The sequence below is a fragment of the Rhamphochromis longiceps genome, linkage group LG3 (genome assembly GCF_057381845.1).
Source record: "Rhamphochromis longiceps isolate RC_006_pf linkage group LG3, R_longiceps_female_GT1.1, whole genome shotgun sequence".
NCBI lineage: Eukaryota > Metazoa > Chordata > Actinopteri > Cichliformes > Cichlidae > Rhamphochromis > Rhamphochromis longiceps.
Genome location: NC_140559.1, coordinates 8,316,479 through 8,341,243, shown reverse-complemented (window position 1 = coordinate 8,341,243; position 24,765 = coordinate 8,316,479). Strand labels below are relative to the sequence as shown.

The window sequence follows — 24,765 nt, the reverse complement described above, 5'->3', positions numbered from 1 at the left end:
TGCCCTGTGAAGCCTTTAATCTGTGCTTTCGTTCAGTAATTACAAACTACTACACACTGGCTGTCAGAGTGTTTCCACTCTGGCTGCAAGAGGAGGAAGGCGTCTCTACTTGTCTCTCGGGGGCGGAGTTTGTTACCCAGAAAGGAGCCAGATTCTTTCAATGAGGCAGTTGTAGGGAGAAGGAAGGAAGTGCCAGCTGTTCAGGTAAGAACATGTTTAAGTGGTGATCTTTGTTGGAGGACCTTGTGCTGTTGTCTTGCACGTCTTCTTCATCTCTTTTTGTTCTTGTGTGTTTTTTAGCTTCATACATCTGTCTTCATGTGTGCATGCTATTGTGCTGACATTCACCTTAAATCTGAGGACTGCACTGAGCTTGAATACAGCAGGATACGTGCTCCATATAAAACTTATTAAAACTTGTAATTATTACTAACTGTGCATTTAAGGAGGATGATGAGCTTCAGACAACAAAACATGGTCGTGCTGTGTCCTGCATGATGTTCAGCTGTGCACAGATTCATCACTCTGAGCTCCTCTTTCTTCCTTCACTTATATGCAGTCTCTTGGACATTTTGCTGTACTCTACTCAATGGCAGTGACATGTTAGCAGCCTGTGATTTCAACAGCGTTACCTTTTTCCCCTCGTGGCTTTAAAAAGCGCTGGCTGCTGAAGGTCCCGTCATTATGTCGATGAGACGATGAGACGAAGGAATGGAGCAGTTACACATCAGCGTTGTGTGCTGGGCTTGGAAAAGAAATGAGGGAGGTCCTCATCTTATTTAAGGGAGGGATTATGAAATGCTGTTTGACCTTAAGAATATTTTATGACCTTATCGGAGACGCACCACATGTCAGCTTGTTGTGTGTCCCCCACCAGCATCCCACAGGATCACCACAGCCTGTGGTTCAGGAGTGGACAGCAGACAGAACATGTCTTGCTGATGTATTGTGTAAGGACTGTAACACAAGAGCCAAAACAGGAAGAGGATCAACCCAAAGTGCAGCAGGCAGCGTAACATTTGGACCTTTCCCAGGACTCCTGCCTCCACACTGATGCACATCAGGTACAGAGACATCCAGCTCTGTGAGAGTTCGACACACAGACATCAGCATCATGCAGTGCCATGTAGTCCTGGACAGTTATCTGACCTGCCATGCTTTGTTTGTCCGCTCCATCTCATCCACAACACTGATGCTGAGTGATGAGCTCTGGCTGTCCAAAGGTGTTGGATAAGGTCCGTGTCCAGACTCTGTCCAGGCTGGTTCTGTAGTTTCATTATAGAGACTCTGTGCATCCACACAGAGCAAACTGCTGTCATCACGCTCCATTAGCTACTGTACCCGAACACACAGTATCTGTCTGCAGGTACAGATGTGTGCTGCATATTTACAGCTGTGTACTTGACATGCAAACACATCTTGTAGCGGCTGTCGTCGTTTTGAAAAACATATAGAGCACAGCAGCATTTTTCCACTCCAGCACCTTTGACCTGAGCTGTGTCTGAGGAAGTCTGATCGCACGACTGCAGCCAACAAATACATCTTTTAAAAATAAACAAAAGTTCTGAACAACAGCTGTTATATACTCTGCAAAGCATTGTTCAAACTAAATGAAAACTGGGAGCTCAAAGCATGTCAGTCAGTTTGTGAAGCTCATCAATAGTTATTGTGTGCACCAGATTATAAATCGTTATGAGAGGAATTCATTACATCAGTGTGGTGAATAAAACCACAGAGAGAAGATCTCTGACCGACAGCCAGGAATGACAGAGGGGCGCACTGCATCTCTAATAACAATCAATTTAACTTTATTTACACAGCGCCAAGTCACAACACAGTCGCCTCAAGGTGCTTTATATTGTAAGGTAATAATACATACAGAGAAAACCCAACAATCATGTGACCCCCTGTGAGCAAGACCTTTGGCGACAGTGGGAAGGAAAAACTCCCTTTGAACAGGAAGAAACCTCCAGCAGGCTCAGGAGGATACTTGGGTTTCACTGAAGTTTCAGAATAAAGGACCATCATTTACTCAACTGCTCTGTGTTGTTATACATCTGATCAGCATCATTGGAAATCTATGCTGACTGTACATGGAGCATATTTACACAGGAGGACAGAAAGCACACACTGTAACTTCACACGCTTTTGCAAAACAAATGTTTCATTTTTACCTGGACCAGCGCACTTTGGGGAGCTTTTCCTCTTAAATGCGTAGTACTACATCGAGAGGTTGAGGATGAACAATCAGAAAAGCTTTCTTGAGACACACTAAAGCTCTGACCAGTGGAAATCCAGTTTTCCCACACAGCTCCCACACATGCGGGACAAGCTGCAGCATGTTCTCTGCACAGAGGGTGATTATAAGGTGCTTCGTGTGTGAGGTCTGGGACAGCTGTCCTACCTGAGGAACACGCTGAAAGAATGTGGAGGGTTGAGATCAGCTTTCAGATACTGAACAGCTCTGATCTGCATCCTCAGCCTGATCGACAGTCAGACAGGACTAAGCTGTTTTGATTACTGTGGAAAAGTAACGGCTCCAGAAATGAGACGGTCTGTGTAAGCTGAAGTGGGCAGCATGTGAAAACGTTTAAAGCATCCTGTAGGAATTTATTTAGCAGTTGGGTTAATGAAGCCTTTCCCACTGGAGCTGTCCTAAAGAAGTTTGGCAGGAGCAGGCGTATGTGTCCCAAACATGTCTGGAGCTGTCTCGTTGCTGTTCCCTCACTTATAATTACCAAAACCACAAACAGCTTTGTGTCGCTGGTTTCAGAAAGCGCCGGTGTGTTTACTCCAGCTTCATGCTCTTTGTTTCTGGTGCCACTGATGGAGCTACAAAGGAGTGACAGAGATAACATTCATACTGAAACATGTCCAAGGTGAAAGCTTCTATTACACCTGTTTCATTTGGAGCTGCTTGTTTGGTTTGACATGTTCATTTAGACCCAATAGTGTAAGTTTATATCAGCATCATGTTTCCAATCGTTTTCATTTGTAGAGCACATAATTACTCAGTGCAACACACTGGGTGGGTGGGGGGTCTTTCTCGCAGTCTTATTCAGGATGTGTGACCAGCAGCTTGGGGGAAATGATTATTTGAACCCTTTATAAATTAGAAAGAAATGAACAATCACTCATTTGCATCTTTAGTTTTAATGGAGAGAACATCACCCACAAATCCAAAAACACGTCATATAAAAGTTCCAATGATTTGCAGGCTGTGATTGGCTCCATTACAGATACTCCTGATGTCCACCCAGCAGCTGGAGAAAGCACATCTGTCCACAGAATGATGGTGTTTTCCCCCCCAGCCTCTCCACCACCATGGACCTGACCAAAGACTGGTCAAAGGATGTCAGGGTTGTAGATCTTGTTGGAAAGGTGACAACTGTTGGTGCAGTCATTCAGAAACAGAAGAAATGTAAATGAACCATTAATCACTCTGGTCTGGAGCTCCTGGGAACATCTGGCCTCATGGGGTGTGGATGATCATCAGAAAGATCCTCACTGAAAGAGCTTGATGCTCTGGAGGCGTCTGGGACCAGAGTCCCCAGGAACAGCACTGATAACACATAAAGGCAAACGTTTCCATCATCAGTGGCTGATGCCTGGTTTGGGAATCAAACTGTCTTGAAGCAACTCGCTGGAGACTCTGCAAATATTTTGGTGACTAGCTAGCCATTATATGCTCACAGCATCATGAGTGTCATCATATCCTGTTCACTTTATTTCCCATTACCATCCCACCTACACTCTGATGGTGCCACAGAGGTCAGGGGTCATACTGACACTCTTCATGTATGAAATGCTTTGAACTGAAATCTTTTCACTTCCTTTGCAGTTCCTGACTCATCCTCCCGCCTGGCACAAGCTCAAAGCCAGGAAGCTGAATCAGCATGCAGCCAGAGTAAAGTCCAGCAGGGATCCTTTCATTGGCTGAAGAGTTGAACTGAAGCGTTTTCCTGAAGGTGATCGTGCTCTTGTTTGCTGCAGGCCTGAAGGATCCTCGAGACGTTGGCTTGTGACTGACAGCAATGGGTTCAGCTGTTCGACTCCTGGCCTGGATGTGCCTTCCTCTGCTTTTGGTTGAAATAACCTGTGCATTGCATGGTTCCCTTGTAAAAGTCAACAAGGGGTTAAAAGTGAAACGAGGCCAATCGGCCTACCTTCATGTGGAGGACTTGCAGTTCCACATTCCCCATCAGAAGGATTCGTGCAAGTTGGAGGTGGTAGTGAATGAGCCCATAACTCAGCGAGTAGGAAAACTGGTGCCTCAGGTAATAAAAGCAAAGCTGTTATTGGACGTCATGTTTCACACTAAACTTCTTATTGACCACTGAACACCCAGTTGTAGTATTTCACGTCAAAAGTGGATTTGATCCATTAGTATTTCTTTTAATTGTATAAAACAGTAATTATGACATGATGAGTGACGGAGCAGCTACTTAAAGCACATCGTGCGCTGTCCGTGTTGTGTGCTGCTCAATAACATTCAATATTTAGTATTTACTGTTACTTACACCTGTGCAGGTTGTTGCTCTCATCTCTGTGTTGTTCTCTTTGTTCTTCTTTTAACAGGTGATCCAACAGGTTTTCTCAGTGTTCTCTTACTGTCCCCTCTGTTTCTCTTCCTCCCTTTCTCTGTGATTGTCCAATTTGTAATAATTTAAAATAAAGTAAATAAATGAACAATAATAATATAGCATTGCCATATTGTTCCTATTGAAAAAATAAATCTTTCCTGGTTGCCAAAGTATAGAAGAGAAAAAACTGAATGGACAGTGTTTTGATGTTATTCAGGTGTTGTTCAGACTACCAGAGGCTGATCTCTGTTGATCTCAGACAAGTTTCACCTCCAACCGCTCAGTGTGGTTTTCTTACACTGCAAATGTCCAGTTATAGGTCAGGTCTTAGAAAACCCACGTCTCTATTTATTTTCTGTTTAATTAGAGATATATACTCTTTTGCCTTTGTTGAATAGTGTAAAGTTAGACAGGACACTGTGGGGAAGTAGAGGGGGAAGACCCACAGCAGTGATCTGCAGCTCAGACATGTGACAGCTAAAGCAGCACCCAGGAAACATTTCTGAAAAGAGCCAAAAATGCTGCAAATAAACTTACTGTGAAAAACTTGAGCTGTATGATGAAACATGTTTGTTCAGTGACGATGGCTTTGACTCGTTGTGCTTGGTGGTTTTCACCTCACAGGTGTTTGATTGTGATTATCTGGCTGATGAAGTAAAGTACGTCCACAACGGCTGCCCATTGTTGACAGAAGACACTGTCAAGCTTCGCCTGTACAGGTAAACATCTGCTGAAGTCCTTCATGCAGGCTTTTAAAGAGACTGTATATTTCACACATGAAGAAAAACATTTCTGAATCATTTCCTTTTTACAAGACTCTTTACTGGGACACAGTTTGTTATTTATCTGTGAAGGTCTGTTTTTCTTTGACATCAGATTCACAGAGACAGAGACATACATGGAGGTATTTGCCATCCATGTAGAAATTATGGAACCTGAGTGCACCATCATTAGGTTGGGGCCAAAATCCCTGGAGGTTCCCGAGTTCTACAGCCTCTCGAATGCTGTGGATGGAAATGTGGTCTCCTTCCACTATGAAAGCAGGTCAAGCTTGGATTGTAGCATCCATCTGAATAGTCACGACACCCATCTGCCAACCCACGGTCAGCTGGTCACAGGGGAACCAGAGAAAGCCACAAGGAGAGGGGATGAGCCGGAGACTTTCATCCATTTGCGTCAGCAGCTGGGTAATCCATGACACTGGTTGAATATTAGATCCTAAAATCAAAATAAAATAACAAGGAAAAGTCATTTTTATGCTTCACTGAGAGCAGCTAGCAGTGCACGAGGCATTTCATGGACGCCCAGCCTTCATGTTCTTGTGAATACATCTAAAACATGAAGTGAACATTGACCTGGACTCCAGGATGACCTGATCAGATGTTGGTGTGACTGAAGCTCACAGAATGTCGAACACACTGAATTATGTAAATGCAAAGTCATCTTCACTGTGATGTCAAATCAGTTTTAGATATACCAATTTGGAGCACCGTCACGCAATAACAATATTTTCATTATATTTACCTTTGGCATGGCAGTTACTTGAGGTGTCACACTGAATATAACCAAAATCCAGATGGTGATGTTATGGTTTGGTCATGGTTACGTGCCGTGTCATCATGTAGACAACAAAGCCAGAGCAACGTGTCGATCTGAAGACTGCCTGAAGGGTCTGAAGCTGGTGAAGCTCACCAAAGTTTCCTGTGAGGACTTCCTGGTGATGGGGCTGAGGTATCAACATACAGACCCTCCATCTCCACATGTGGATTACATTGCAGTCAGACTGGATCTGAAGGACACCAGGAGTGGCAGCATATATCAGGTAATTATACACTTTATATGTACTTTAAGTTTCCATGAATTACACATTTGATACAAAATTCTTCTCCTGGTGTGTTTTAAGTCTGAACAGGCCTGGATCCCAGTGCAGATCACTGGTGCAATGCCCAACCAGCCTCCTACACCAGCCTACATGTCCACGTTTGTTCTGGAAGTCGATCAGTTCATCCTTACTCCGCTGTCCACTGCTACACTGGATGCTGACGACGAAGAAACTCCCAAACAGCTTTTAGTGTTTAACATCACGACACCTCCTCAGGACGGCTTTATCACACATCTGTCTGACCACACTCGCCCAGTCTCCTCCTTCACGTGGCTTGATCTCAATGACATGCTCATTGGATATCAGCCTGCTAACTTCTCTCATAACCAACGCAGGAATTATGAGGTCAGCACATCCAGCTTTACTGTTCTTTTTTCATGCATTATGTCTTTGTGTCCTGGTGTGTAAAGCTTCTGTTTAATTACAGGTGGAGTTTGAAGTTCATGACTTTTATTTTGAGAAGAGCCCACCACTTACTGTTCACATGTCTGTAAGGACTGCAGACACAAACGCTCCCAGGGTGTCCTGGAACATGGGTACGTCATCACTGTCACATGACCTGAGCATTCTGGTTGGTTAGAACTAAAAATATAGACTGACAGGTTATTGTTTTGGTGTTCAAGAAAACAAAGTGATGTTTGTAATTTGCTGTAAACATATAGAAAGACATTTCATCTTTCCATCTTTGGTGCTGCTGGTGTCCTCCAGAATGACCAGTTACGTGAATTTTAACCATTAACACTTTGGTTTGTAGGTCTCAGCCTGTTAGAGGGTCAGTCTCGTCCAATAACGTGGGAACAGCTTCAGATTGTGGACAACGACAACCTGGATGCCGTTCGTATCATAACTGTGGACGGCCTGCAGCATGGACGGCTAACAGTCAGAGGTGCTAACACAATTTATTTATATGGCGCCAAATCACAACAACAGTCACCTCAAGGAGCTTTACACTGTAAGATAAAGACCCTACAATAATAGAGAGAAAACAGAGAAAACTCAACCATGAACAAACGTTTTGATACCAGTGGGAGGGAAAAACAGGAAGAACCAGGCTCGGGGAGGGGCGGGGCCATCTGCTGCGACGGGTTGGGGCTGAGGTGAGGAAGACGGGACAAAGACACGCTGTGGAAGAGAGCCAGAGATTAATAATAACTAACAATTAAATACAGAGATTTGTATAAACACACAGATTGTGAAAAACAGCTGCAGTGCAGTACCTGTAATACCTACAGCATGTTCTAATCGCTCTAATAGGATATTATGGTCGACAGTATCGAACGCTGCACTGAGGTCTAGCAGGACAAGCACAGAGATGAGTCCACTGTCAGAGGCCATAAGAAGGTCATTTGTAACCTTCACTAAAGCTGTTTCTGTGCTGAGCTCTGAAACCTGACTGAAACTCTTCAAATAAACCATTCCTCTGCAGACGATCAGAAACAGACTTATTTCCATGACAGAAAGTGTTGCAATGCTAACAAACGAATGGTGTCATTGTGTAGTCGCAGCTGAATCTAAATGAGAGACCTGTTCACATTTCCTATGAGCCTTTGAGCTCCTCCATCACTTAAGCCGGAGAAAGTTGGTGTTCAAAAATTGTTTGATGTCATCTTTTTGTCCATTTTGTTGAAAAAATGAAATTATATTGTTGCATTTCTTGCTTAGTCTGTCTGGAGCTGTCTGTGGGAACAGTGTTATCACCCAGCCAGTGGTTTGACCCCCACAGTGGGATCTGTCCCGTGCACAGTTTCACACGTCACCATTTGGTCATATTTGCACTGACGTCTTGGTTCGGATGCTGCCTGTATCTGTATCTGTTTGACTGTAATTGTTTGATATGATTCCAGGTGGAAAGGGCTTCATGTTTACTGTCAATGACATAAAAGGGGGAGTGGTCTGCTATCACCATGACGACAGTGACTCCACCAAAGACTTCATAATCTTTCGCATCACTGACGGTCATCATCAGACCCGGCACAAGTTCCCCATCAAGATCCTCCCCAAGGATGACACGCCTCCTTTTCTTATCACCAACATGCTGCTGGAGGTCCCTGAGGGCCACACAGCTCTGCTGAGAGGCTCCATCCTTCAGGCCTCTGACATGGACTCCAGTGATGACTACATCCTCTTTAACATTACCCGCCCCCCTCAGTCAGGAGAGGTTATGAAAATTCCTGGACCAGGGAAAACAGGTCAGAAAATTAATCATGTGTTTATACTTGTATCGTACCGAGCGTCTCTTTGTGTTCTAACCACGTCGTATCGTACGTACTGGTTTTAATCCAGGTTACCCTGTCAGCCACTTTTTGCAGAAGGACCTGTCTCAGTCAAAGGTTTACTATCGTCATCTTGGACATGAGGTGTCCGATGATTGGTTTGAGGTGGTACTGTCTGATTTCCATGACCCACCCAACCTATCAGAGGCTCAGGTGTGTAGCACTGTCTCACCGTAAAGATACTGTAATTTAGTTTGGATGAGGATGTACTATTGAGCGAAGCACCAGGCTGCTCTGACACAGCTCAGTCACATTTATCTGTATTCCCCAAATACTAAATACTCCTCATTCTTAAGCTAACCTTTAAATGTAGCAGCAGAGAGCTTCACATCTATGGATACGTTTTTAAACGGCTCTTGGCTAAACAGGTGAACACAGTGAAATCTCGTTTCCTTGTAAAGTTCATGAAAAAAGAAGCTGAAACTCTTCCCTTTGTCTTTGATTTCACATGATGTCCAGGAACACAGCCCAGAGTGCCCCACACAACGTGCACTGGCAGCACATGGGGCGCATACATAACCTATCTCGTCAGATTCTTTGTTGTTTATTTGCTTGTTTGTTTGGAGGTGGTGATGGTGCACGTGGAGCCGGTTCCCAACAAACCTCCTAAAGAGGTTCCAGGTTCCAGTCGGAGTCTTGTGCTCAAAGAAACGGACGTAGTCCACATCACACGGCAGCAGCTCCACTTTGTAGACCAGCAGTCAGCTGACAGAGAGCTCACGTTTACTGTGACTACTCCACCTTTTTACTCTCGTCCCCACAGGTGAGTCGCCTCAGCTTCACAAACCTGCTGTGGGGAAATGTTCGGTCTGAATTTTTGCTGTCTTTGTGTTGTCGTCTTACTGAGCAGCAATCCGGACGCGGGGAGGCTGTTTCTGGTCGACAGCATACCCAAATTTACCAAAGACGCCAACGCGCCAATGCTGAGGGTCTTCACTCAGGTAAACCTTTATTTCTTAGTCAGGTAGATGTTGTAAGCACATATGTGGTCTGGCTCAAAACTCTGGTTCCTTCCTGTTTTCAGCATGCAGTAAACTTCATGAAAGTAGCCTACATGCCTCCTATCATGGACATCGGCCCGCACCCCCAGCAAATCCAGTTTGTTCTCTCTGTAACCAACCATCGAGGTAAAACAGTCACTGGGATCTGCTTTAACATCACTGTAGAGCCGGTGGACAACCAGCCGCCACAGGTGGAAAAGAAAATGATCACATTCGTATCTTTTATCACATGCAGCAATGTGAATGCATAAAATAAACGTGATTACATTCTCCTTCAGGTTGTTTCCAAGCCTCTGACCGTAGATGAGGGAGGGGAGTGCAGGCTTGGCCCTGAACACTTGCTGCTGTCGGATGAAGACTCTTCAGAAGAAGCTCTGCGGGTGGAGCTGCAGAGGGAACCCCAGCATGGGACTCTGCATCTCAGTGGCCTCCTGATGAAACCAGGGCAAAGCTTCACTCTGCAAGATCTGCAAAGCCACAACGTTCGGTCAGACGATCTTAGTTCTGTTTGCCGCTGACGATTTAAAATGCTTTGCATGTCTCTTGCATGTATAGGAACGATTGGGATTACGTCTTCCTACACTGCGTTCTGGATCTTACACATATAATCTTCTTATACAGCCAATCACCTCTGTCTGCAGTTTTTCATTTGCACTGCCAGCTTTTGCAGAAACTGTTTATTCCTTTCTCAGGATCATGCAGTCATGTGCTTGTCTTAATGGAGCATCCCAGTATCTGGAGTTTCCAATTTTATCTTGCTACCATAGAAGCATATAAAGTAACCTGGTGTAGCTGCTGCTGGATAGTGACAACAGGAGCCTCTGTGAGCACAAGGTGTCCTTTTAAGGTGCTGGTGCTCAGGACTCTGCATGATTAATGAAATGTTCCATCATTTCCTCAACAAACACAATCAATACAAACCAGGCTTATTGTATAATAGCAGTATTTGTACTTGCTGTTGACTCATTGGTTCATTTTTAGGATCTTAAATTGTCTTCGCTTCTGTTTTTACTGTTGTTCTTCCTCAGTCACCGTCCTCTTCACCCTCTCTGTAGGTGATTACTTTAAACATCTGATTCCATGTTAAGATGACACATCCATGTCATATCTGTGTTCATCTGTCATGTAGGTACAGTCATGACAGCTCAGAAACTACACAGGACAACATTGAATTCACTGCAACAGACGGGACCAGCTCAGTCATTTTTGTCTTGCAAGTGATGGTAATTAAAGAAATGCCCAACATCCAACAGAAAACAGAGAATTTGCACTTGCTTCACCCTCTTTGTCCATTTCCAGGTGAAGCCCATCAATGATGAGGTCCCAGTAGTCGGTGCAGGTTTGAAAGCAGGTCTCAGCTGTGCAGAGGGGCAGGAAGTAGTCCTCACCGCAGAGTACATCTATGCCACTGATAGAGACAGCGACAACAGCAGCCTGTCCTTCCTAATTGTGCAGCAGCCGCATCACGGTGTGGTGCTGAGAGAAGGTGCAGCGGTGGATCGCTTCATCCAGGCAGACATCACTGCAGGGATCGTCACATATAAACACACAGGTGCAAACAGAGAAAGAGTCGTATACCTATTATAGATATATGCAAGTCATTAGTGTGATGGCTGATGCTGTTGGATGGATGGTAACAGCAACATCAGGAATTTCATGTGACTGATGGTCTTAGAAGCATATTTTAAGACCAGTTTCTCTCATTGAACGCTTGGTAACATCAACGTTTTCTGTGATTGGATATGACCTGGTCTCATTCTGCTCCTTTTAGAAACCACAGTCATGGGTAACAAACATGTAACCTCAGGATGTGCCTGTCAGCCATCGGTACTCACAGTCTGGAAATTTCAGTAGCACACATGTCACCTCGTGTCATCCGGTTCACCTGCCTCTCAAACACTGTCATAATGATGTAAGGCCCCGACAAAAGCCGGGACGCTGAATAAGACACAAGTAAAATATTGCAATGATATGTAAATCAGACAAACACACATTTATTTCAAATATATGAAACACATTGAAAATATGAGAAATGTATTTAATTCAATGAAAGAAATGAATCTTTCCTTGTAGCAGCAGTTGATGCACGTCTGGAGACCCGGTGCTGAACTCTTGTTGTTCTCATGTCGAGGACAGTCCAGAGCTCTTCTTTGTCATGTTTGTTTCAGCATTGATCAGAGCTGGTTTTGGTCTCGTCTTTGGATCACAAATTTCTTCAGATTTTCAAAATCTTTTGACGACATCCTCCTGAGACCCAGACTGTTAGTTTATGTTCCCTGTCTGTGTCTTTTGACCTATGTGAGCTACCTGCTAAAACAATGATGTTTCACGTGGCCTCCAAAGAGGCAGAAATCACAAAAAAGTTCACCTGAAAGAGACTTTTTCCTTTCTCAGAAGGATATTATGCAGATGATGGTGGTGAGGAGGACCCGACGTGCAGACACTCAGAGGCGGAAAGTAAACTTAGATTTATTGTTAGTATTAAATCCGGTTCTTTGTATTCTTTACGGCAAAGACAGACACGGCTCAAAGTGGCAAAACTGAGAACACAAACAAACTAAGCAGACAGAACACACAGTGTGGACATCACAACACTGAGGAAAACACAGGGCTTAAATACACAGCAAATCAGGGCTAACGAGACAGGGGAAGCAAAACCTGATACAATAACCTGAGACACAGAAAGTAAAACAGGAAACATAACGGAGACGCGGACTTGACAAGGGGATACAGCAGAAAGCAGAAACCAAAAGGCCAGAAAAGATCAGTAATATCAAAATCAACATGAATAATGTAAAAACTCTGGGTGGCATCCCCAGGTCTGCTCACATCAGGGGCTATTACAATAAACAGGAAGCATGCAGACTGAGACGTGGACACAGAACAGGAAACCAGAAACTATCACTAACAAAGAATAATCCAAAGAGTCTCAGTGGAAGCAGAAAATACTGCGTCACTGTCACGGTCCTGGGTCTCCTGACCCAGCGTTTTTAGTTCTTTGTGATTTTTGTATTATTGTACTTGTGTGTGATTTATTCTATGGCTTCTAGTTTTGATCCCTTGCCCTTCATGTCTCTCTGTGTCCCCTCTGTTCTGTGTAATTGTGTCTTTGCATGTTTGAGTTTCTTGTTTTCTGTCACTCTGCATTGTGCATTATGTTCTCATGGTTGGTTTTTTGTTACTCTCTCTAGTCTAGTCTCTTGTGTTCCCAGCTGAGTATTTCCCTGTGTATTTTGGTTCTTAGACCTCTGCCTTATGGTTTATGTCTCTGTATTTCTTAGTTGCTGTCTCCACTGTGTCAAGTTCGCGTCTCTGTGTGATACTTCCTGTTTTACTTTGATGGTCCGTGTCTCATGTGAATGCGTCCTGCTTTGCTTGTCTCGTCAGTCCTGATTTCTCCCATCTGTGCCCTCCTTCTGTGTCTCATTCCCCTCGTCTCCCTTTGTGGTTGTTTCATGTTTCCCCAGCCCGTTATGTCTGCGTTCTCCCCGTGCTCTCTCTCCTCCTGTCTGAACCTCTGTGCACTTCCTGTTTACTTTGTGACTCTCACGCCTGTACATGTCATGTTCAGTTCACCCCGCCCTGTCTCGTTATGATTATCAGTGTCACCTGTGTTCCCCGTGTGTTCCCACTTTCCTCGTTAACCCTCTGTGTATTTCTGTCTGCGTCTCCCTCTGTTCGGCTTGACGTCGTCCCTCATGCTGTGTGTGGATCTCCCTGTGTCTCCCTGTGAGTTCTTAGTTTATGGTTTCCCAGTTTAGTCTAGTTTGTATGTTTGTTCTACCAGCAAATAAAGCTGTGTTTTGAGTTCACCTCCCCGAGTCTGTGAGTCCTGCATTTTGGGTCCAACTCCTGCCTGCCGCACAGCGATTCATGACAGTCACCCTCGACTGATTCCCGTCTGTGGTCTCCCACCAAGCTGTCAAATTATCAGTTCACATGATATAAATGTTACTGAGGTGTGACAGAGACGCAGCTGCTTCTCTAAAGGTTCTTATCACGTTTGTGGTTTTAGAAGTAGAGATCGGACTCGCTCCTCGCCATGACACCGTCACCTTTGTCATTTCTGACGGAGAGACGGAGACGCTGGCTTTATGCTGCAGTGGAGGGAGTCCTGTCAGGACCAGCAGCACCGCTCACCTGAGGCAGACGCTACCCGTGTACGACCTGCAGATCACCGTGTTTCCTGTTGACAGCCAACCACCTACGCTAGAAACACGTGAGCGTCTCACCTTTAGTCACTCGGGGAAAAAGCAAAATGTACTTTGTTGATATCGACGCCCTGTTTGCTTGTTTGTAGCAGACATCTTTAAAGTGAATGAAGGTGGGACGGCCCCCATTACTGCGGCTCACCTGAAAGCCTCCGACGTGGACACAGTGCTGGACGAGCTGGTCATCAGCCTGACCTCCCCACCTCAGTTTGGCTACATTGAAAATGTCCTCCCCAGTCCTGGATTTGAGAAAAGCAACACAGGAGTGAGCACAGGTGAGCATCTCGCTGTACGTGACCACAGAGTCAATATTTGATGTTTATTTCAACCTCTTTCTCTCAGCTTCTTTTTCATACAAGGACATCACTGAGGGTCATGTCAACTATGTGCAGTCCAGACATCAGAGGGTGGAGCCAACAGCTGACCACCTGATGCTCTGTGTATCAGACGGCAAACACAGCTCCGCCCACGTCTCTTTCTACATCATTATAAACCCCACAAATGATGAAGTGCCAGAGCTGGTGGCTCACAACATCACGGTAAGTTTTTATCAACTCTTATTGATCATAGTACTCATGACTGTTCGTTGAACATGGTCATTACGTCCGTTTATGTAAAGGTACACGAAGGACAAATGAAGCGGCTAGACTCGTCTGTCTTGCATGCGACGGATCTGGACATCCCCAAGAACGTGTTGCTCTTTAGCGTGGCCACACCCCCTCGACACGGCAGCATCATCGCCCACAGCAGTGGAGACCGAGAGAAACGAGAGGCCCAGCGTCAGCTTCCTGTGGTTGCCTTTACTATGGAGGATCTTATAAATGGTATTGTTTACATGTTAAAGCTTCAGTTATGACTGAAATAGTTTACAAATGTTTTAAATTACTACAGATGATCCAAACAAGCCATATCTAACCAGCTGCACATCAACATGTTGTCTTCTGTTGTGCATTCAAACAAACAATAACAGTTTTATTAGTTTGCCTTGATGCAGCGATGAGTGGAGAGTAAATAGGAATATTAATATAGGCCAAGTTACAAAAAGATCCAAGACTTGAAAATCTGGAACCTTTAAATCAGAACAAAAGTTAAAACTACATGAAAGATATTTAAATAAACTCATGTTACCGAATACAAACCCCACTAATGTGCACATTTGATCAAAAATGAATAATTTAAATAAATGAACTGAGTCAAAACAACGTGCTCGTCACTGTCCAACAGCTGTGGGTGTGGTGTACGTGCACGACGACTCTGAGAGTGTGGAGGATAGTTTCACCATCCAGCTGACTGACGGACGGCACCACGTCCTGAAACAGGTGACAGTTAAAGTGCTGCAGGTGAACGACGAGAAGCCCCAGCTTACCAGGTTGGACCAACATTTCCCCGTTTAAAGTCGGTGCAGCATCGATTGTGCAAAATAAAGTGAACGTTGTACCGATCTTGTGTCCTTCAGGAACGCCGGCCTAGACGTGGATCCAGGTGAAAGCAGACTGATATCCAGCGCGTCACTGTTCGCACAGGACCGTGATACCCCTCCTTCAGAGCTCATGTACATGTTTGAAAGTGTTCCAACCCAAGGACTGCTTCAGCTTAAAGTTAGTGCAGTATCATTTTATTATATATAAAATATATCAGTTTGTTTGGTGGAAGAAGAGATTAAATGTTACATTTATACACAATAAGTCTGAAGCAACGTAAACATCGAGAGCCTCTGATGTGCAGCACGTTTTAATTTAACAGAGCTGCTTTTGTCTCTGAGACACAAACGATGGTGATGTTAAAAGTCTGCAGCACTTATTATACTGCTGTAAATCACAAGGATAAGGGCACCTGGGATGTTGTTCTCCTTGCCAACTCTGTTTTTGCACTTTTATTCTTTTCCTTTAAGTCCATGTTGTTTCTTTACATCTGCATCTTAAGACTCAAGGGTGACCGACCATTACTCCCTTACCAAGGAATTTGCTGTGTTCCTAACTATGTCTCATCTGATCTCAGGAGAATCAGGGCTGGGTCACACTGGCTGCTGGGAAGAACTGCACCCAAGAAATGGTCGACATGAACCTTCTACGTTATGTAAACACAGGCCGTCGGGCTGCTCAAAGTCAGGATTTCTTTGTCTTCCATTTGCTGGATGGAGAGAATCAGTCACCCTCACAGCACTTCCAGATCTCCATCAAAGACCTAGACAAAGGTATCGCAGCTTCATTTAACTTGTGTAGGTTCTTGATCAATGACGAACGTTCATCCTGCTCAGTGTCGGTAAGCAGAAGTCATACCAACTATAATATTTTAAAACACTGATGTGGGAGATAAGAGTCAGCAAGTCTACTGACAACTGGAAAGATCTGAGAGACACAGACTGAATCCTTTTGAACAAATAACAAAAATGTTCTAAAATAGCAGGAATCTTGGAATATTCTAGTCAACTACACACACACACACACACACACACACACACACACACACACACACACACTCTTTATGTGCTGGACACACCCTACACCTGGGGTCTTGCCTGGTGTGATGGACCCCAGCCTCTATGGATCTTGTACTCAGAGCTTGTTCTTGTGCTGCTGTGATTAGTGCCTCTGTGCTTGCTTCAGTCCAGCTTTGTCCAGCCACTGGGATCCAAACACAGGACAGAGGGGGCAAAGAGAAACACGAGGGCCAAGGAAGCCAAACCCAGGAACCATAGAAATAAATCACAAATGAATTGAAAACGCTGGGTCGAAATGACCCAGACCTGTGACAGTCTATATGTCAGCATCTCCTCCTTTGGCCAGCTTATTATGCCAGCAGGGTATGTGGTCACGGGCAGGGCGTAGGTGTTGATAGCCTGTGCAGAACAGCAGTGGGGACAGAGCTTCTCCCTGGTACAACACTTGATGGTTTCACATTCCCACTGAGTTCCTGATGAAGCCTCTGAGGGTCCTGTTGATCTTGTAGAGCTTTGGGATCCCAGGATCCAGGTGTGAGTCATAGACTTTATTTCAGTCAAATCAGCAGTGCACAGGCTGGTCAGGCTGCTCAGTCTACCAGTAACAGGGGTTTCACTCCTCAGGTATTCTTGCCCCTTTCTGTGCCCCACTCATGTGCCTGTTCATCTTAGCCGCTATGATGCCTGACAGGAGCTTCCACCTGGTGCTGAGGCAGGTTATCGGCCAATAGGATGTCTGCCACGGTGATGGTTACGGGACCCTGCATAGGAAGGTTGCTGTGGTCTGCTATTAGATCCATTAGCCACTGAGCATTGCTGTTGTGTCTTCTCCTGTTTGCTCTTCCGGTATTGCTCTGTCTCCAGGCTTGGTGTTCTCATCTTCCTCCCCTGCCACTGAGGTTATACCATGGATGGATGTTTCCTTGGAGTGTAGCTGGTTTATTCTCCTGGCTTCTATCTCTCTGGTATACCTCTTCAAATGGCAGACTTCAATGTCTCGATGCTGGCAGCTTGCTGTGCTTCTTAGGCACCCCTTTCTTCATCACACCTTTTAGTAGTTGGCTAACGTCCCTCCGTGCTACCTTCACCTTAGCTGATGGCCTGTAGTCTCCATGGAGGACACTGCTCCTTGTTGCTGTTCATCTTGCAGCCAAGCATCACCGTGGTCTCTGCTGCTGGTGTAGATCAGCTGGTTGGTTTCAGTGATGGTCACAGCAGGGATTGTAAGTGATGCTGCATTCATATCGTCTAGTAAACCTGCTGAGAGTACTTGATGCAGTCTTGGTGACCGGCAACGATACCTAATACACCCATAGCATACAGCCACCTAATCTCAGTCCAACAAAACAATATTTTAGTCATTGATGTAATAAATGCAAATCTGAAGAGAGGAAGTGTCTGCAGTGAAGTCACACCGTGTACTTTGTCTTTTTAGGAAACATCGTCATCTTTGTGAAACCAGCGAACGTCAGCCGTGGAGATCGCATCGTTCTCACCACCCATGTGCTGCAGGCCACAGATGGCACAGACCAGCCAGAGGAGCTTCTGTACGTCATCACCAGCCCACCTGCTCATGGACACATAGAGTACATGAAACATCCTGGCATCATCATTTCTACCTTCAGCCAGATGGACATAGCAGCCAACCTGGTGGCTTATGTTCACGATAACAGAGCCAGCACGCCCAAAGAAACTTTCCAGTGAGTCTGAAACGCTGTCTGAGATCAAGGAAAGCTCTTTCAAACGATGCTTCGTATTTAACTTTGACCTGCAGCTTTTCTTAATGAGACAGACCTTTCAAGATCCCATTTCAGTGGGATTCACTCAGTTATTGGTTGTTAGACTAATAACCCAAACTGGTGGAGAATCAAACAGCACATGGGTCACCTCCACCCCCACCCTTAAACCTGGTTCTGTTGGAGGTTTCTTCCTGCTAAAAGGGAGTTTTTCCTTCTCACTGTTGCCAAAGCACTTGCTCATAGGGGCTCATATGATTGTTGGTGTTTCCACTGCTTTCACTATATTATTGTAGGGTCTTGGCGTTACAATATAAAGCTCCCCGAGGGAACTGTTATTGTGATTAGGCACCATATAAATAATCTTACATTGATTTGAGCTGAATCGAATTAAACTGTCTGGTGAAAGCTAACCTCAAAAGTAAATTAGCGACTGATGTACTGTAGTCATCACTTTGATCACATTACACCTAACACCCAGTCCTTTGCATTTCTTTTGACAGGTTTATTGTGAGCAATGGTAAAACTAGCGTAAATGGCAGCTTTGAGATCGGGGTGGAAACGGTGGATCGTATCTTACCATCTCTGTCCTCCAACAAAGTCCTCACGGTGCCCCAGGGATCGTCCATTATCCTGGGTCCAGACTACCTGTCTCTGTCAGACCCCGACACTCCTCCCAGCACCCTGACATTTGTCCTTTCACAGCCTCCACAGTATGGCAGACTAGTTTTAGCTGGTGAACCACTGAGCACAGGCTCTAATTTCACCCAGAGAGACATAGAGGAGCTGGAGGTGGCATATCAACATGACGGGGGGCCGTCACAGATAGACCGATTCTCCTTCACTGGCTCAGACAGCACTAATCGAGGGTTCCTGCTGGATGGGCAGTTACACAGAGAGCCTGTTTTCTTCATATTTCAGGTAGGTTATAAGGGCTGGCTTTACCTGTGACAGATACTGTGGTTGTGCCATAATTGTGTTGGAAACATGTGCACTAGTTAAGGCAAACAAACACTGGTTAGCTGTTTTATCCACACAGTGCTAAACCACTTTTGTGGTCATTATTGAAAGCTGTGCACAGAAGGAGAGGGACATGGAAACTGCACAGTAGAAATGTACTAACGCTGTGCCATCTCTAGTACAACATCAAGCTGTGTGTAATTTCAGATCAGGCCTTTGGATAAGTCGCCTCCTGAGGTTGTGAAAGTGCTTCCCCTTTGGAAAGCAGAGCCTTTAGCTGATGGCCGATACGGCATCTTCCTGTCATCCCAAGAACTGAAGGCTCGAGACAGCAACAGCAGAGAAGAAGAGCTCATATTCTGCATAGTTCGTCCACCACACTTTGGTTTCCTAGAAAACATTACCACAGGTAAGGACGATGTTTACACTTTAACTTTGAACCAGAAACCTGTAGCCTCATCCTTCTTACTTTGTGCAGGGGGTTTTGTGCCACAGCGCTTCTTGCAGATGGAGCTAAAGAAGAGATCTATTGTGTACATCATCAGTCTGGACACGGAGTCTGTCTCAGACAGCCTGGAGTTCACAGTGTCCGACCTGCTGGGGAACACAGGGCCTCGTCACCTGTAAGAACAATACTTTAAATAAACAGTGTAGAGTTTGTCCTGTATTAACTTCGTTCTTTGCAGACTCGAGTTCAGGTGGTCCAGGGTGGAGCTGCTGCAGACCGAGACGTCAGCCTGTGAGGAGCAGGGAACGATCTCACTGGACATCGTTCGTCGGGGGAATTTGGCCGTATCGTCATATATTTCTGTCAAGGTTTGCACGTCATTTGGTTACTGAAACTGAGGCGTAGTTATGATTTCTCTTATTCTAACAATGGTTAACTAAGACATGTTATATGTATAGTTTCCACTATGAGGTGACTGTTGTTGTGAACTGGCTCTACACAAATATGACTGAGGTGAAAAGAGATTTGTGATAACTCAGCTACAGGACATTTAGCTTGTATGCAGATTGATGAACATGTGGTTCTGCGACTTGTGTCTTTATTTAGGTAAATGAGGTCACTGCAACAGCTGGAAAGGACTTCCTCACAAACCCATCTGCACTCGTCCAGTTTGATCCAGGTATGTGTTTGATAATAGAGACAGAAGGTCTGTCTGTCTGCAGGGTCAGGCCAAAAGTCCCCGTTTATGGAGCAGAGTTTGAGTCCAGGCAATGAAAGAAGGTCATTAAAGTTCAGTGAGGATCTGTGTCAGTGTCTTTCACACTGGAAGTTTGATGATAAGTGGCTGGAGGCAGCATGTGTGGGCTACCTCCGGATATACCGTCTTTCACCCACAGTCTAAAGACGAGCTTGGATCCAGTCACGTGAAAAGAACCAGTTAAACAAACATGAAAAACAAGAAATATAAATACTGAAAACTGAAAACACAGAAGTGGAAGATGAGTCACGCTAATCGTCCAAAGAAAAGGACAAACCTCAGGTCCCTACAGACACACCCTGATGATGACGTTCTTCTAATTGTGTTGTGACTGAATTTCTTATTATTACAGCAACAGCTTAGTGCGACGTGTTAACGGTCCTCCTCAGAGTTTTGAATGAAAGCCTCGTAGAGAAGCGGTTCCCAGTAGTTTCATGTTCCTCTGGCTGCCTGTTTGTTCCCCTTATTAGTTCCACTTGTGCTACAATCAGCTGATTTCAGTTTATGTGCTGGAGGAAGAAAACAGTGACGCAGTTTGTGGATTGTGTTAAAGCATAATGCAGATGTTTCCTCTTTCCTGGATGCACTTTAACATCGTGCGTTCATCCTTTTGAGCAATAAAACAAATAAAATGTCTGTAACAATGTTTCTAAATCCTTCACACAAAACAGTTTAGGAAGCTTAGGAAGTGCAGCTTCTACACTCAGTCCCTGGTTACGTTTTCTACTGTGAATGAATGATTAAATGTCTCTGTGTAAACACTGTGATGGACTGCTGACCTGTGCGCGCACACACACACACAAACACTGTGTGTAGGAGTGTCAAAGCGAAGGTGGCAAACTGAGATTATCCAAGATCACCTCGAGGAGGCTGACGAGACTTTTGAAGTGCTGCTGGTCTCTCCTGAAAGCACCGTCATTGGCAGCACCAACAAAGCTACGCTCACCATCAGAGACTCAGCAGGAGGTAAAAATGATTATTTTGCCACACATGATGGCATTTGAGGATAGACTTATCTTACCCCCGAACTAAAACCACAGGGCAGTGCAGGCTAGACCAGAATCAGGAGGCTCCTGTTCTTGGAGGACAGGAGATTCAGGCCAACACGTACCCTCAGCATGGATCCATACACCTCGAGAAACTTCCTCTTGGGACAGACTCGATCATCTGGACCCGTGGAGACAGCATCTCCAGGCCAGGAGTCCCCAAAAAGAAACTCAGAGTCAGAGGCAATGCAAAGTCAGTAAGTACATCCTGTAAGCTCTGCTGTTTGAATGTATTATATATGAAATCGCTGCAGTTGAATCTTTCTGCAGTGGCGCGTGGGTAAACTGCTGCTCTGGGTTTTTCTTTCAGATTGCACCGTCATCAGTTTTTCACAATGGAACAGACACCGTTTACACAGTAGGTAGCACTCCCCACTCCTACCAATGAGACTTCTGAAAGTTTTCACTTCTATTGCTTCTTCAATTTCAGTATCACGGCATCATCCAAATGCAAGTAGAAGACGACACCTCACCGTCCAGGAAGGGCAGAAAGGCAAACATCCAGGTGGTTAGCAGGGGGGCACAACAGCATCGGTCCCACCCTCACAGAAACATCTTAAAACCTCAGAAAGCTGGCGTGGCGAAGGGACATGTGAGTACCAGCGGGTTTTCTTCCCCCTCGAACTCCATCAGCTCGGCTTTTAGGAACGCTGAATCGTTTTGTTTTGCTTGTATATCTGTTTAAAAGAAAAGGAAAGAATCTGCTCATGCTGCTGCAAATTCACACTTCAATCTCCACCAAGCACTTCAGCTGGAGAACAGCTGCTCACACTCACATGTTGTTACGGCCGCTGGACCTGAAAGCACACACAGAAGTGTAACACAGAGCGAGTCGTTTATTAGGCTGAATACACGAACGCAAAACAAGGCAAAGCAACTTTGAAAACATCCTGAAACTGGACGTAACATGAAGCGAGATGGACAGACGATGTGAAATACACAGGAGGGTAATGAGGGAAGTGGAAACGCTGGGGAAACACAGCTGACACAAACCTGACGCCACACAGGAAGCAAAACTAAACACACTGAACAGGGAAACACAAGACTTTCAAAATAAAAAAGGAAACCTGGAGAGACGACACCACGAGCTTGACAAACATGAAACACGCAGACAGTCTGTCATGAAACACATGACAGACTGGAGAGAAACATGAGAAGAGACAAGGGAGACACAAGCACAAACAGGAAAAGAAAACAAGGAAACATAGAAGAAACAAAATAGATTAAAACTCAACGAACCCCAAACTAAAAATAACACAAGAAGGTAACATTATTCCAATGATAAGAAATCAAAAATCCAAAATAAACTCAAAATGCTGGGTCACAGACGCAGACATATATGCTCTATAAAGTCCAGGCAAGCTGCAGCACTGAGTCATGTAGAGCACAGTAGAGTTTACGTTCTTGTCGTTCAGGTGTGTGCACCTTTGGGGTAGCATGATGTGCTAGCAACACGGTGGTAGCTCTGTTGCTAGTGCACATACTGGACCTTCTGTTGCTCCACACACTGTGAAGTATGTTGCATATTATTGTGGAGCAGCACTATAATCTGTGTGAATGTTTGTGGGTCACAGACTACAGCTGGTAACCCCGTGCACAAACCCTGTGTGCCAGGACTTAGAGGCCTCCTTCATTTTCACCAAGCTACCAACGAGCTCTTTCACTGCAACGGTGTCTCCTGGAAAGCCTGGGCACCAACTGATCAGGTACTACAGCTTCACAACACCAACACAAGCCAAGCACATTAACCTGTGACAACACGTGGAAACTGAAAAGCTGCAGATCTAAAATCATCTTTCCTGTTGAATAGATGGTGAGTGCTCAGATGTGTCCTCAGGGCTCCACCTTTCATGGTGGTTATTGCTACACCCTCAGTACTGAACGCAAGCTGACATGGAGTGAAGCAAACAGGGCCTGCAGGGAAAGGTACAGTTGTGTGTTCCCACAAACACTTTGTGCATTACAAACACGATGAGCATGAGGCGCTTCTTTTTCTTCCTAACGGCAGGTTTAGAGGAACACTGGCCAGTGTTGCGTCTCAAGCTGACATGGACTGGCTGTGGGACTTTGGTGGAAGGAAGCCTTTCTGGATCGGTAGGTGTCGTGTTTTTACATGTGTGAGTAAATGTAACGGTGTCAATGGTGCCGGCTCCTCATTCGCTTGTAATGCATTCTAAATAAAAAAATCACTCACTGTGTAAAAATGGACTTTCAGTTTAGTTTAATATGTAAAGTTTAAAGTGCGCTGGACACAAAGTAACTACAACCTCCACCTCATCTGACTGGAACATTCGTTAAGTTTAACGAAACATTTTTGCATCCAGTGCAAAGAATTCTAATGTGTTTAAAAAATATAATCATAGTATGTAAATAAGTTAGTAAAGTGAATTCAATACCAACAGCGTTGCTAGAACATTATTTTCTAACATCTGGTCCCCAAAGTGAAAGTATTGATTCGTTTTATTGAGGCAGAAGGTTTTGATTTTGCTCCCTGCCTGTTCTCTCCATCCTTACATGGATTCAATCCCGGTACTCCTGCTTTAGTCGTCCAGAGACGGGGTGCTGGTTTAGTTCAGTGGGCTGAGCGATCCACCGTGTGCAGCTGCTCACCCACCGAGCTAAACCCGACGCTGCACATCTGTATGTTGTGTTTGCAGGGAGCCGTATAGCCCAGGGCCAAAGCCCCACACGTTTCTGTCCGTGCATTTTTTATGCAGAATGTAACGAGCTCATCTTCTCTGTTGCGCCAGGTCTGAACGACAGGGAGGGCCGAGGACGCTGGGAGTGGGCCGGAGGCGAGCCGGTCGGCTACACCAACTGGAGAAAAATGCCTCTTCAGCCAAAAAAGAAAGAAAGCAGAAAGTGTGTTCTGGTTTGGAGGAGGGCAAAGTGGCAAATCAGGGAGTGTAAGACGAGCAGAGGTCATCGCTTTGTCTGCTCGGTTAAAATCTGAGTTCAGCACCGTCCAGTCCAGCGCGGTCCGGCAGCAGTGAGCTGCCACTGTGCGTGACAGAAATTCACAACCTGTTTACAATTAACACGTGAAAAGAGAGCTTGGTGTCCAAACACAGTTCATGTTGGACTCATATTTACAGTGCAAGTGTTGCAAGTGTTACAGTGAAGATGTCCTTGGGGCCTTAATCAGCTCCTCAGCCTCTGTTTGAACCACAGTTATTAAACATTCATGCGTTTCGTTCATAAGTATGTAAACGTGGGAAGATGAAGCTGAATCCGTTCATTTATTTTCCTTATTAAAAGACTGAATCATGTAAATGTGCTGATATTGTATTTGTGTGCAATTATAAGTGACAGCCAGCTGCTGCTGCATTATCGACTTTATTAAACACATATTAACAGAGTTAATGTTATTGCACCAATAAAAACAGGCTTTGTTTGTCACGAGCTGCTGCTGCTGTCGTTTTTCTCTT

At 45.0% G+C, this 24,765-nt stretch overlaps 1 protein-coding gene across 6 annotated transcripts; it reads left to right on the top strand.

Moving 5' to 3' along the window:
- The first annotated feature begins 82 nt into the window (after window positions 1-82).
- Window positions 83-24,720, top strand: frem1a (Fras1 related extracellular matrix 1a). Of its 6 annotated transcripts, none has more exons than XM_085388707.1 (37): window positions 85-204; window positions 3,842-4,277; window positions 5,208-5,302; window positions 5,460-5,770; window positions 6,209-6,405; window positions 6,487-6,810; window positions 6,893-7,001; window positions 7,220-7,351; window positions 8,310-8,654; window positions 8,749-8,891; window positions 9,305-9,501; window positions 9,589-9,679; window positions 9,763-9,930; window positions 10,018-10,226; window positions 10,869-10,962; window positions 11,039-11,291; window positions 13,755-13,958; window positions 14,043-14,225; window positions 14,293-14,489; window positions 14,570-14,774; window positions 15,175-15,319; window positions 15,407-15,548; window positions 15,949-16,144; window positions 17,826-18,090; window positions 18,630-19,047; window positions 19,294-19,495; window positions 19,565-19,709; window positions 19,773-19,902; window positions 20,141-20,213; window positions 21,108-21,257; window positions 21,332-21,534; window positions 21,648-21,695; window positions 21,768-21,929; window positions 22,912-23,043; window positions 23,148-23,263; window positions 23,346-23,431; window positions 24,088-24,720. In XM_085388707.1, exons 2-37 carry the CDS (start codon window positions 4,035-4,037, stop codon window positions 24,288-24,290), a joined length of 6,516 nt encoding a protein of 2,171 aa, XP_085244833.1. In that variant the 5' UTR covers window positions 85-204; window positions 3,842-4,034; the 3' UTR covers window positions 24,291-24,720. The 6 variants fall into 6 exon arrangements, 5 of the variants coding, with proteins under 5 accessions (XP_085244845.1, XP_085244833.1, XP_085244806.1 ...); XM_085388680.1 differs by having other exon boundaries at window positions 14,040-14,225; XM_085388698.1 differs by having other exon boundaries at window positions 177-204; window positions 3,994-4,277; window positions 14,040-14,225.
- The last annotated feature ends 45 nt before the right edge of the window (window positions 24,721-24,765 follow it).

Excerpts from the sequence above, each read along its gene's own strand:
- frem1a (XM_085388680.1), top strand. The coding sequence starts at position 4,035 with ATGGGTTCAGCTGTTCGACTCCTGGCCTGGATGTGCCTTCCTCTGCTT. Across the intron at positions 13,959-14,039 it reads ACCACCTACGCTAGAAACAC|CAGACATCTTTAAAGTGAAT; the intron begins GTGAGCGTCTCA and ends GCTTGTTTGTAG. Across the intron at positions 14,226-14,292 it reads CAACACAGGAGTGAGCACAG|CTTCTTTTTCATACAAGGAC; the intron begins GTGAGCATCTCG and ends TCTTTCTCTCAG.